Genomic DNA, 12,669 nt, shown 5'->3' on the forward strand with positions numbered 1-12,669 from the left:
ATTGTCTTAACTATGACATATATTCTTGTCAATAGAGATTCCATGTCCTTCGCAATTTTTACTCATTATTTTGATGAATTTAGTGCTTGTGCTTATAAGAGTTAAATTTTCGGGATATCGGTTCTTGTCTCAGACCAAAACCTGTTCACCGTTGATTTCAGTAAGTATTGTGGTTTATCCCGTAACCGTTCGTGTTTACAGTATTATATAACAATAAAACGAAAGAAACCAAGCCAACCGGAGATCAGATATACCAAACAAATACCTATTATTTACCAGATGACCTGGACCTAAGCAGCGGTCGGTAAGCTATGGCATGCGTGCCACTAGGTGGAACGGCAAAGTACCTAACAATTATGAAAAATGTATTATTTGTGTATTATTCAATGTATAAAATTTTGTTTTTGGACTAATAAAATAAAAAATCACAAGAATATGCAGTTTTGTTCTTGTACATATCCTTAAGAAATTATTTAAAAAATGGCGAACGCTGACCTAGACCTTGACATATGAGGTTTTTTTCGAATGTCTTTCTAATTATCCATTTGTGTGTAGGAACTAGATCAATTTGATATTTGCTATTGAATATATAAACTAATTCTTTCTTATAGTCAATTTTTTTTTATATAATACCTGTGTCATTACTGAATACATGAAACGAGAACTTCTTATTAAGGGGATTAAAGATTTGAAAAGCACGGCAATAGTAAATTGTTTTGAGGTAAGTAACTTCATGTACACCGTGTGCCAAATAAAATCCACTATTTGATCTGGAAACCCATAGGAGATATGAAAAAAGTTTCGCATAAAAGTTTCTTTCACTCTCCTGAAGATTTAAAATATTATAATTTTGTTGATAAAGGGTGTGCCAAAAGTGTCTCCCTCGAGATCAACTTTCTTATTTTAGACGGAATACCCGATACATTTCGACATTTTTGGAATCTTTGGATAAGGTCACTTTCTTAAGAAATTCCAATTCAAGTTTTGCATTGGCAGAAATTGAGGTTATGTTTTTTTTTTCATATTTTAATTGCCTCGTATAAAATTGTGTTGTGACGCTACTGATCCAGGTATTGCAACCAAAATTTAATGACAGACTAAGGAGATGATGCACTACTCAATCAGTTTGACAGATGCGCTTCAGGTTTTACAGGGCACCACATATTTGGGGTGCCATTTTAGCGAATTCAATTAACAGAATCTCAAGATTTTCAAATGGAACACCCTATATTTTTATTCAGGTATTTGTAATTTATCTTATATTTAAATTTTACTTACTTTTTGAGATATTCGAGGTTTAATAAATATAAATTCTTGTTGAATTTAAAGCTGCCCACATTCGGTCACATGTTGGCAATCTTAGGTAATTTTTAGATAGCAAAGACATGATACTACTTCTTTTAAAGCTATAATACTCCCGATAGACGAATAAAATCTATTGCTAACAATACAGGCTGTCCACCAATACGTGGAAATTTTCAAAAAATTGACACTTTAACAGAGTTAATAAAACTTCAGAATTCGTATTTAAAGAAACATTTAATAGTTAATTATGTAACTTCATTGAAAATACCTAATAACAAAAATAAATAATTAAAGTTTATAGGCTAACTACACAATGAATGAATAAGTGAATCTATAAAACAAAAAGTTACCTAAAAAGAGTTCGTTAATTCGATCCATAAAGTTTAGTTAAAAATGTTCATCTTAAAATGCTCCTTTCATCTGGCATCAAAACAACAAAGAAATATCAAAATATTGAAAAATGTAGTTGGTTATGGCATCGCAATCTTTTTTTTACCGATTGAGGTATAAAGAAACTTTGAAATTTCTGCTTTTGTTGTTTTTCATATTTTGATTTAAAATTTGAGTCAAGATTACGATTCTTAGGCCAAAGAAGCGATTACTGTGAGATCAAATAACTATATCCTTACAATTGGAAGATATTAATACATTAAAACCAAGGATTTCGTAAGTTTTTTTAACATAATGTTGATTTGGCGGTCTTGGACTAAAGGCTTTTTGCTTTAGGTCAAGATATCCGTTTCATATGTGCATACATGTTCATTCCAACTGTCCTACTCATCTCCAATACAGGCGGATAGTGCTTCCAAGACAGTTCCAATCACGCATTTGGCATTACTTCTTAGGCTTGCAATTGAATTTACTATGCTGAAATTTCTGCTTAAAGCATATTTGCCATTTATATTTGGAGGCAATCAGATTTTAGGTCTAGAATCGTGAATTTAGTGTTTGTATTAATCTGTTTCAAAAGGTTTTCAATGAGTGACAAAATATGCTGTATGCAGTATTCTGTAATTTGCAGGAAAACGATATTCAGTAGTATTTTTCTTAAGTAAGGCTTGGAAAGGGCGAGTTAGCTGGTTCCGCTATTCGTTGCTAATTTCATGATTATTTCTCAAACTCTTTCAAATTCAGATAAACTATAGGATTTACTGGAGATTAACTGCTAATATTAACTCTATTTATAACCAGTAAAACATTTGTTTTTTACGAAATTTCCGACTTTCTTGTTTTAAACAATAGGTTTACTTGTATGAAGGCAAAAAGTTGCATTTAATATAAGTTGTCTATAGAATTTCATTTCTGAGATACAAGAGATGTTAAGTAAGTGTAACTGTACTGTAAGTAAGTGTACTGATTGGAATTAGATCATATGAGATGGAAATTAATTATTTCATAATTCCAGTGAAGTATATTATTACACTACCTCAAAACCTTAACAAAACAACAGAAAATTGCAGTTAAGTTAAGTTGGTGGAGTTGCGAATCTATTTATTGAGGGTTACAAAGTGAAACCCAAGCGAGATAGACCTGCGGTTAGACCTTCAGAAAAATTTACCGAAGTTGAATACGGAATTATGTCATAAAAACGGCATATCCTTGGGAAGTATATATAAAAGCTAGGGAGTTGAATGCAGGGGCAGAAGTAAAATCAAATGTTGCTTTACAATTAGTTCTGGTACAGCAACCACGGAGACACAGTCATCCAAACGTTATTTAGATAAATGGAAATAAACAATTAAAAAATATCTAAAAAAATCTGTATATAGTTACGAAATTAATCAATTGAAATCGATATAACTCATAATAATTAAAGTTACATTCCATAACCTAACCTAAATATCTCAGCTCCATTAAACTTGCTAGCTAAGTCGAGCATTTCAGGTACTTTAGTTACGGGTTGGGACGGATCGGATGATTTTGGTAGATATTTAAAACACTGATAAAATTTTAACGGTTGATAGTGAATATATTTGTACTGTTTCCTGAGGGTCGTAACACGTACATATTTTTTTGAAGTCCAAATCTGTTTTTAACGAGTGTTAGTTTTTCGGTGTGCTCGAAAAGTTCATGCCCGATAAATACAACTGTAAAACACTTTCGAAAGGAAACGGACCTATAATGAACGAGCGTCTGGAAAAAAAAGCTTTTATAATATGAGGAATGTGTTTCTATTAACCATTGTTTATTTTTGTAATGAAATAAATTTCGCCACACGGTTAGTCAATTATAAAATTTTTGGTTCATCATCCTTGTCATGTACTTAATCCGAACATCGAAATCAGGTACGTAGTTAAACCTTATAAATGCCAGGCAATCTTTTTATTCCGCGCTCTCTGAATTAACCAAATCGATGAAATGAATGATCGTTGCGATGAGACCGGAGGAAGTTTTTCGCTAGCACGCTCTTTCCGTTCCTATTCTCTTCGAAGAAGGTTCAACTAGCAATTTGGTAGCTTTATAGAGGGTACAGCTCCATGGAATTTTATGGAAGGTGGCGCGATTAATATCTGATTTAATATCTATTTTTGATTTTTGTTATAAACTATAGATTGTTTAGATTCTTAGTTTTCAGGATTTGATAAATAATCCCCTTTTGCGTTGCAATTCTCATCGGTTGCAGATTTATATCCGTCATAATCTTGCCGGACGCAAATCATTAAAGTAAAAAGTGCTGTCATTGATTTGGTACATCACGTGACCTTCTGTTGTCGTATCTTCGGTATATATCTTTTGTGTCGCATCACAGTTTTGTTTCTGGTACCGAAATCTGTTATTATTATTTTCTCGTGTCATTTTTCGTAAAAATTTATAATAAACGCTGATAGCCGGTCATATATATCTTACCGTTGCTGTGATTTACTACGAGGCGAGTTTCTGGGCACATTGCTAGAACTATTGTGGACCCCTTAGTTAAACGAAACCAGGCAAGTTTAACGTTTCTGTCAGGCTCTTCAGCGAGGATACTTGCAGGTAAATTTTCATCTTTTTTTTTCATCTATATTTTTGCTTCTAATTTGTGGGCAGAAACATCTCTTTGCTCTGATGCGGTTTTCATCTATTATATACCGTAATCACTTTTTACATTGCGAGTACGGGGATTATTTGTGGCCATCATGTCACATTGGTGTAATTAATGCGCTGTAGAAGCACCAATTGTTTTTGACCTTTGAAATTTGATCTATTATTACCTTCTTTCCTCTTACTTTTTCATTGATAATACCTTTGGATACCTTTGGTCAGATTCAATCATTGGATTAATAATAGTTCTTTTTAATTTGATAATTTAACGAATTTCATCATGTTAGCTTTTAAGATTGCAATTTGTAAGCAAGATTTAGTAGATAGTTTTTTTTTATATTGTTAATACAAAGTCTCCTCACATATTTCAAAACCTCAGATATTAGTTGTTCCTGTTTTGTCTTTCTCTGAGGTTGGATATCTCGAACATTACATAATCACACTCCATAAAATGAACACGGAGGCAATCACCTGTGGCAAGAATCTGATGACGACTGACACAATATAATCAGTCATCACCTAGTCGAGTGACAAGGTCCTCCAGGTCAAGTCAACTGCCCCAGCTACCAGGAGTACTTAGAGTAACACACCGGGGAGAACAACTAAACACCGCCTTGCCTGAGAGGTTTGAGCAATGGCAACCACCCGCAATCGAAAATTTGTTATTAAATCTTGTTATATTAATTTTTTCGTTTTTTCTCTCGTCCCCAGTTACCTTCATTAGTCACCGCTGTTAAAACAACGGGAAGGTGGGTTTGTCTTTTTTTCCAACTTCCATTTTTGTTATAAAAGAACTGGCGCCTATCAAAATTAAAATCCCTGGTCGGGAAAATCCGCATTCAACTGAGCGACCCCAAGGCCCAGTTAAGGTAAAATTCTTCCTCCGCAGCGCGAGCAAGAATTTTATGCTTTTCATTTTTCACTAGATCACCCGGTATAAAATACTGTATATAAAAATAAATTTACAAAGAAACTAAAATGTCAAAATCCATACGATAAAGGATAAATCACAAGACTTCGTACACGGCGCTGCAAAAGGAATTTTTAGTGCATCGCTGTAATGTTAACATCATGTACTTTTGTCTGTTGCAAATGTACATCAGGATGTACATAATTTAAAGACCATTTTGTCACGGCAGTGATTGGCGATAATGTCACAAATAATGAAAGCGTCAAAGCTTAACGAATGAGTCGATGACCATAACGGACCAACTTTAATGCATATGCGCGGATGATAATATTATAAATAATGCCGGGGTATTTGCACACAAGAGACGTTAATTGTAAATTCAAAATACCAAGTCATAAAAGCTTTCTTGATAATTGAAAACCGAGACGAGCGAATACGTGTTTGATATTCTCTCTCGGCTTAAGAGCTTTATAAAAACCACATGATGAGTTTTTCTGACGTAAATTGTTTAGGCTTAAGACCCTGCAAAACCGTCTTCAAAAAAGTGTAGCCCCGAAAAGGGTAAACAGGCAATATGATTTTTAATGCGCATGGAGAAATGCTTAAATCATCCCGAAATGAAAAAGTAGTTATAATAAAATAATAAGTTCATTTTGGTTGGTTTTGGTTTGGTTGCTTTTACATTAAATTCTCGATGCAGATTAATTTTCTTGATTGTATACAATTGAATGACATATAATTTAATGGATGAGTCGCGGGAAAAATTGCAAAAATACTCGTTAGGACGGGGGAGTAACTTCGGTATTCCAGAAAATATGCTTTGTATACGATGCTTGTTGTAACACTGTATCTTCTTAATTTTTTTTCATAGTTCCTTCATAAGTTCCTGTGTTAGCAGCGTTATCCATATTGTCTCTACTAACACTATAAAGGAATTCCGGTTAATACCAAAGTTGCTAATTACATAAATTTATTGTTAGTGCTAACAAACTTTCGCCACCACTATACAGTGATTACTTATTTAAAATAAAGGGTAGTTTATTATAAAAACGTTGGGTCAAAAGCCAATCATTAGAGGGATATACAAATATGGCGGAAAAATAATTATCTGAAAAACGAAAATAGATAAAAGAATAAAATATTATAAAAACACAATTTCTGCAATTTTTTTTAAGATGTGGAAAAACTTACGTAATAACATAAAAAGATATAGTTTTTATATAAATTTTTTATATTTAGGAACTATGTCTCCAGCAACTAACCAAAACTAACCTAAATTTACACGTCCTAAATTAAAAAAATAAAATGTAAAAAATTGGGTTGGGTGCTGTCAAACGGTTGTGTTTTGGTTAGTTTTGGTTTTGGTTTTGGTTTTGTACATTTATCTCTCACCTTCTAAACAATTACATATTAAAGATAATTTATCAAGAAACATTTCTGAAAAACATTTTATTTAAATAATGTAACTAAGATAATAGACAACAAATAAGCAAGACACCTAAGACAAGACACAATTTTTATAGTAAGTGTACATCACAGTACACTTGGTATCTTGAATATTTGGAATTTTATCACTGACTTATTTTTAATCTTTTTTACAAATGTCTCTATTTTGTCTTTCAACTTCCCTATTGTCCAATATGGAATACGGTGATATAAAATTATAAAAAATTCTTCATCTCCTTGTTAATAATTTGCATGCCATTTTCGGTTGTAATATATATTGTAAATTCCAGCCTCGAAAACATCGCTTGTAATGTTTTTACAGTAAAAACAACTGAAGTGTTTTTGGTTATTCTTCTAGCAGCTAAAGTAATCGACAACTACAAACCAATGGTCGCTCTTGTTCAATGGATCCATAAAATTCACTGCAATATCACACCAAACTCGCTCCGGAAGTTTCCTTATCTTTAATGGATGTAGTGGGTTTTCATCGCCACGATGGCATGCATGAACAACTAGTACTATTTGCTCGGGTAATTTTCGGGCCCCTCTTAATAGTATTTCGTTGTGAAAACAACGTTCCAATTTACTGTAATGTTCTTCCTCGAAACAAGAATTATTGCTGACATAATCCCATAAGCCAGAATTTGTTCTAAAATTTTTTTAAATAGCTCCGATGAAGTTGATGGAAAGCGTTTTTTATATCCAAAAGTGAAAAACTTTAGTATTTCTAAAATTTATGACGATTGTATTGGCTCTTCTCTATCGAAAGCTTATTTACAGACTTTATGATGTCAGATTCAATAAGGTCCTGAAACTTAGCTTCGACTTTCGCTTCCAAAGGGATGAGAATTCGACGGTATGGCTGTGAACAAGCTATAACCGAAGTATCTATTAGAATGACTATTACAACGTTTTTAAACTTTGAGAAAAGTTCACCAATTGTATTGCATTGATGTTGAGGCCTATTTTTAGGACACCTAAGGCTGTATTTTTTACAACAAACCACAATTTTCTCTTTTAGGACCACCTTGGATTTCTGATTTAAACGACGTTTAAGAGTGCCTGACTCGTATCTCCCAAAAATATTCTTTTAGGGTTTTTAATCTGATTCCCAACTCTTACATTGTTTTGTTTTAAATGTTGCAGATGTAATTTAACTTCCTGAATCGATTAACATTTTTGTGGCTACTGAGGCAATTGTAGATGTTATTTCTTCATCGTCTATATGGAGTATATTTTCCTTGTTTCGGTCTTGATCTTCGGCTTCTAATGAATCTTGATCAAATGTTTCTCTTTTTTTTTGTTAAAATATTGTTTACATGGATACTTTCGTTTCATGTCAGATTAAAATTAGTTATTGAAGGTTTCTGGTCAATTCTATTGAGATTGTAGCAAGATTTCACCTTATTGAACTTTTTAAATTCTCTATTTATGGACTCTAAAGCATTGGCCTCGCTCGGAAGTTTCCTTATCTTTAATGGATGTAGTGGGTTTTCATCGCCACGATGGCATGCATGAACAACTAGTACTATTTGCTCGGGTAATTTTCGGGCCCCTCTTAATAGTATTTCGTTGTGAAAACAACGTTCCAATTTACTGTAATGTTCTTCCTCGAAACAAGAATTATTGCTGACATAATCCCATAAACCAGAATTTGTTCTAAAATTTTTTTTAATAGCTCCGATGAAGTTGATGGAAAGCGTTTTTTATATCCAAAAGTGAAAAACTTTAGTATTTCTAAAATTTATGACGATTGTATTGGCTCTTCTCTATCGAAAGCTTATTTACAGACTTTATGATGTCAGATTCAATAAGGTCCTGAAACTTAGCTTCGACTTTCGCTTCCAAAGGGATGAGAATTCGACGGTATGGCTGTGAACAAGCTATAACCGAAGTATCTATTAGAATGACTATTACAACGTTTTTAAACTTTGAGAAAAGTTCACCAATTGTATTGCATTGATGTTGAGGCCTATTTTTAAGACACCTAAGGCTGTATTTTTTACAACAAACCACAATTTTCTCTTTTAGGACCACCTTGGATTTCTGATTTAAACGACGTTTAAGAGTGCCTGACTCGTATCTCCCAAAAATATTCTTTTAGGGTTTTTAATCTGATTCCCAACTCTTACATTGTTTTGTTTTAAATGTTGCAGATGTAATTTAACTTCCTGAATCGATTAACATTTTTGTGGCTACTGAGGCAATTGTAGATGTTATTTCTTCATCGTCTATATGGAGTATATTTTCCTTGTTTTGGTCTTGATCTTCGGCTTCTAATGAATCTTGATCAAATGTTTCTCTTTTTTTTTTGTTAAAATATTGTTTACATGGATACTTTCGTTTCATGTCAGATTAAAATTAGTTATTGAAGGTTTCTGGTCAATTCTATTGAGATTGTAGCAAGATTTCACCTTATTGAACTTTTTAAATTCTCTATTTATGGACTCTAAAGCATTGGCCTCGGTCACCATCACGTGATATCCTCACCAGTTTATGTTCCTATGAATTTCAACAAAATAGCACATATTGTCGGATTTTAAACTTGTTACCAAGTTTTATCCAATTGACTTCTATATACGGATATATACGCATTTGGTCGGTTTTTAAACACATCCTTTATCCTTTCACTTTTCGTCAGATTTTAGCCCAATATATATTTTATACATACATTATGATTTCCGAACCACTTTTTTCTATTCCATAGTCTTAACCCATAACATTAATTCCAAGTTTTTAAACCCATCTTTTATTCTTTCACTTTTCGCTAGGTCTTAACTCCATATATATGTTCATCAATGCGTTTTAAACCGCTTTTCTATTCCTATGAGTTTTAACCCATGTGTAAATATTTTTTGTTATTAATTTTCGGCTTCTATCTTTTTTTTAGTCACCAAAATTTTGTGTTTCCCGTCCGTATCACTTTTTATTTAGTTCGAAATAGAACACAATATTTGAACTCTTAACACTTGCCTTTCTCGTATACAACTAACTCTCGTGTATTCCCCAACGTCCTTCCCGGACCTTCCGTATCTTAAATCCGTGAATCAGCCGTTACGTTAGAGGCAAACATACTTTTATTTATTATACATATAATTTGCATACATTACAGTAATACTTCCGTAATATTGTATTAATTTATTTATTTTCCTTTTTAAGATAAAAAATACATGCAATATTGTTCCGTTGTATTTCTAGAGTGATATCTCCGTAATGATGAGCTTTGGATTCAACGTTTATATATCACGCTACCCTTTATTTTAAATATTTTTCATTTGTTAATGAAAATGTGTATGAAAAATATGTAAAAATAAGGAACAAAGAAACTGATTAACCCTTCTTAGTACTCTGTCTACTAATACCACAAAAAAGTTTGTAGATTAATTTTCGGTAATTTATTCGAATCAATCGAAAATAAAAAAGAAAGTGACTCACCCTTGAAACTACCTTCTTTTTTAGCACAGTAAATGGATCTTGCTTTCAACATAATCACTAGCGCACTCGAGAATTCACTATTGATCGCGATTTTTTTACACCACCTTTCTTTCAGTTCATAATTTGAAATTTTGATTAAAACAGTATCGAACAGTGTCACTGGTAATTTCAAATAAACCTGATAGATTCTCAAAAACTTTGTTGTGCCTCCACGCACTTTTATCAAACATCAGGTACATCGAAAAATAATAAAATTAACTATACTTTTTCACTGGTACATTATACTTTTTAGGTCTATTTAGATTCAATTAAATTATATATTTTTAAATACATAATCACAGATGATTTTATTTTTGCTTGTTAGACAGATTTAAACTAAACAAGACGTCCGAGATTTATGTAATTAGGTTAAGTGTAGGTCAATGTCCATCAAAGTGCATTTTAGTTGTTTACTATTACTTGTTAGTGTAATTTTGTTTATACTCATACTTATTGATACTTATTTGATAGTTTTGTTGTGAAATAAAATATCACTAGATTGTATCGCATGTATCGTGTGTGTGTAACTAACCAAAACTAACCATGTACCACATAAATAGAATATAAATAGGTTTGGCAGCTTATTTATCGAAATTAACATGAAATGTTTGCGGCAAATATGTTCCGATCATCTGGCAAAGTTGTGTTTCTTGCGGCCATATATGTTGGACATATAAGGATACCAAAAAATAGATTTTTTTATTCCATTAGAAACGGACTAAATTTCGACATCAAGGGAAGTCCACATTTACTTATTAGATATATCTAGCAGTAAAAGCGAACCCACATTTAGTCAGTTCTAGTTCTGAATTTTTTCCCACTATAATCATGCGGCACTTTAATTTTCTTCATAATTAAAATATTACATATACCGAGTGATTCAATTAATTAATTAATTAAGTTAATCGGATGTGCTCAAAATATTGAAATTTTGCCTAAATCACGCAGATAAAATTTAATACGTTAAATATTATTTTTGCACAGTACTTTTTAAAACTATTGTGGTGTAGGTACTATACACCCTACTAGATTATCTTAAATAAGGGTTTCTGACTACTACCAGATGCGTACGCCCCTGGAAAAATTGCCATTTTAACATATTCTTTATTTGTAACGATAAAATCATTATGTTTCGAAATATTTAAACCTAAACTTAGAACTGCCGAATTATTTTGGTGTCAGAATGATGTTTAGTGCAACTTATTCTAACGATGCCTTCAACATTTACAAACAGAAAAAAATCAATTTTTAGGACAAAATTTGCAACAAAATATCCAAAAATTTGGGTTTGGGTTACATCTTACTAAAAAGTCACAAACATTGAAATATGCTGTTCTTAAATATTTATCGAATGCCCAATATGCATCTATATAAAATAATAACATTTTAGGTACCACAAAATACATCACTACTGTAATTTTTCTAGTATATCTTTATAACGAAGCCGAGTCATGTGGTGGAACATTTTGTGATAAAAACTTATTATCGGAAACGATTCTATCAGCTCCACTACCATTGAGTTCACCATCACCCACTTTTCATGGAAACGTTTGCCACTAAGGTATCAACGACTAAAAAATATGTTAACTTTGAACAACTAGCTGAGGTATAGGTACGAATAATTTCTATTTAGGAAGAAGTTTCTGTAAATAACTCAATAAAAAGGATTTCCAAAAGTTATAAACTCTAGAAATTAATTTCTCCTGGTTATGTAGTTTTTTTTTTTAATCATTACCATTATTATTATTCACTTACCTTATTATGTAGTAATTATTACCTGCATATTATTGAAGCCATTGTGTTAAAAAATAAAATAAAAATTTTCCACGAACCATCAATGGCGAATGCCAAAAATATTTGGTGGCAGCTGAATACGTTCCTGCAAGAATTCGGCTCCTGCGGTTTTCTTCTCGTCGGCATCGCCATAGTGAGATCTCGCGATGGTTTGTTAATCGGCGCTCACAAGTTACTCGAGACTATCGCGTCGTGGACCACACACGTCGTGGGCTCCCCTCACGTCTGATACCTCTAGTCAGTAACGTGAAAGTTCACGGTAACACGGATAGAGGCCGCCAGGTGTGTTAGTTAAAGGAATTTTCGTATGTAGCAGCCGCTTGCTATAGTAATATTATTATTATGTAGTTATATACTAGTGTGTCTCAAAAAAGCAATTGGTCAAACGAGTGGGTAGTTATTTGTGCATCCCAAAATAAATTTTCGTCCATTGTAACTGAAAATTAACCCACAACTGTTCGTGTCGAATATTTTTAGTCTTGACTTCGTTCGGATGCAGTCAGAATTAAAATCATATCAGTGTATTATGTAACAAACTTTTTTAAACATTTTGGTCTAGAGTTTCTTTAGGCAGAGAACAGAGCGCAACGAAACAAGAGTTTTAATAAACGGGTGTTTGAAGAGGACATGGTGTATACTATACCTTTTCTTACTACGACCATTAGTTTTTGACGGTTTTTGAATACATTTTTGCAAAGCAGACGTGAGGCTGATATCAG

At 32.5% G+C, this 12,669-nt stretch overlaps 1 protein-coding gene across 1 annotated transcript in view; it reads right to left on the bottom strand.

Moving 5' to 3' along the window:
* Positions 1-12,122, bottom strand: part of LOC132708097 (kappaPI-actitoxin-Avd3d-like) — a 91,281-nt gene extending 79,159 nt beyond the window's left edge. The window contains exon 1 of the mRNA XM_060680214.1: positions 11,989-12,122. Coding sequence (XP_060536197.1) covers positions 11,989-12,082 — 94 coding nt within the window. The 5' untranslated portion in view covers positions 12,083-12,122. The remainder of the gene's footprint in view (positions 1-11,988) is intronic.
* Between the last annotated feature and the right edge of the window lie 547 nt (positions 12,123-12,669).

Source organism: Cylas formicarius, unplaced genomic scaffold, assembly GCF_029955315.1.
Source record: "Cylas formicarius isolate icCylForm1 unplaced genomic scaffold, icCylForm1.1 PGA_scaffold_10__41_contigs__length_53128322, whole genome shotgun sequence".
NCBI lineage: Eukaryota > Metazoa > Arthropoda > Insecta > Coleoptera > Brentidae > Cylas > Cylas formicarius.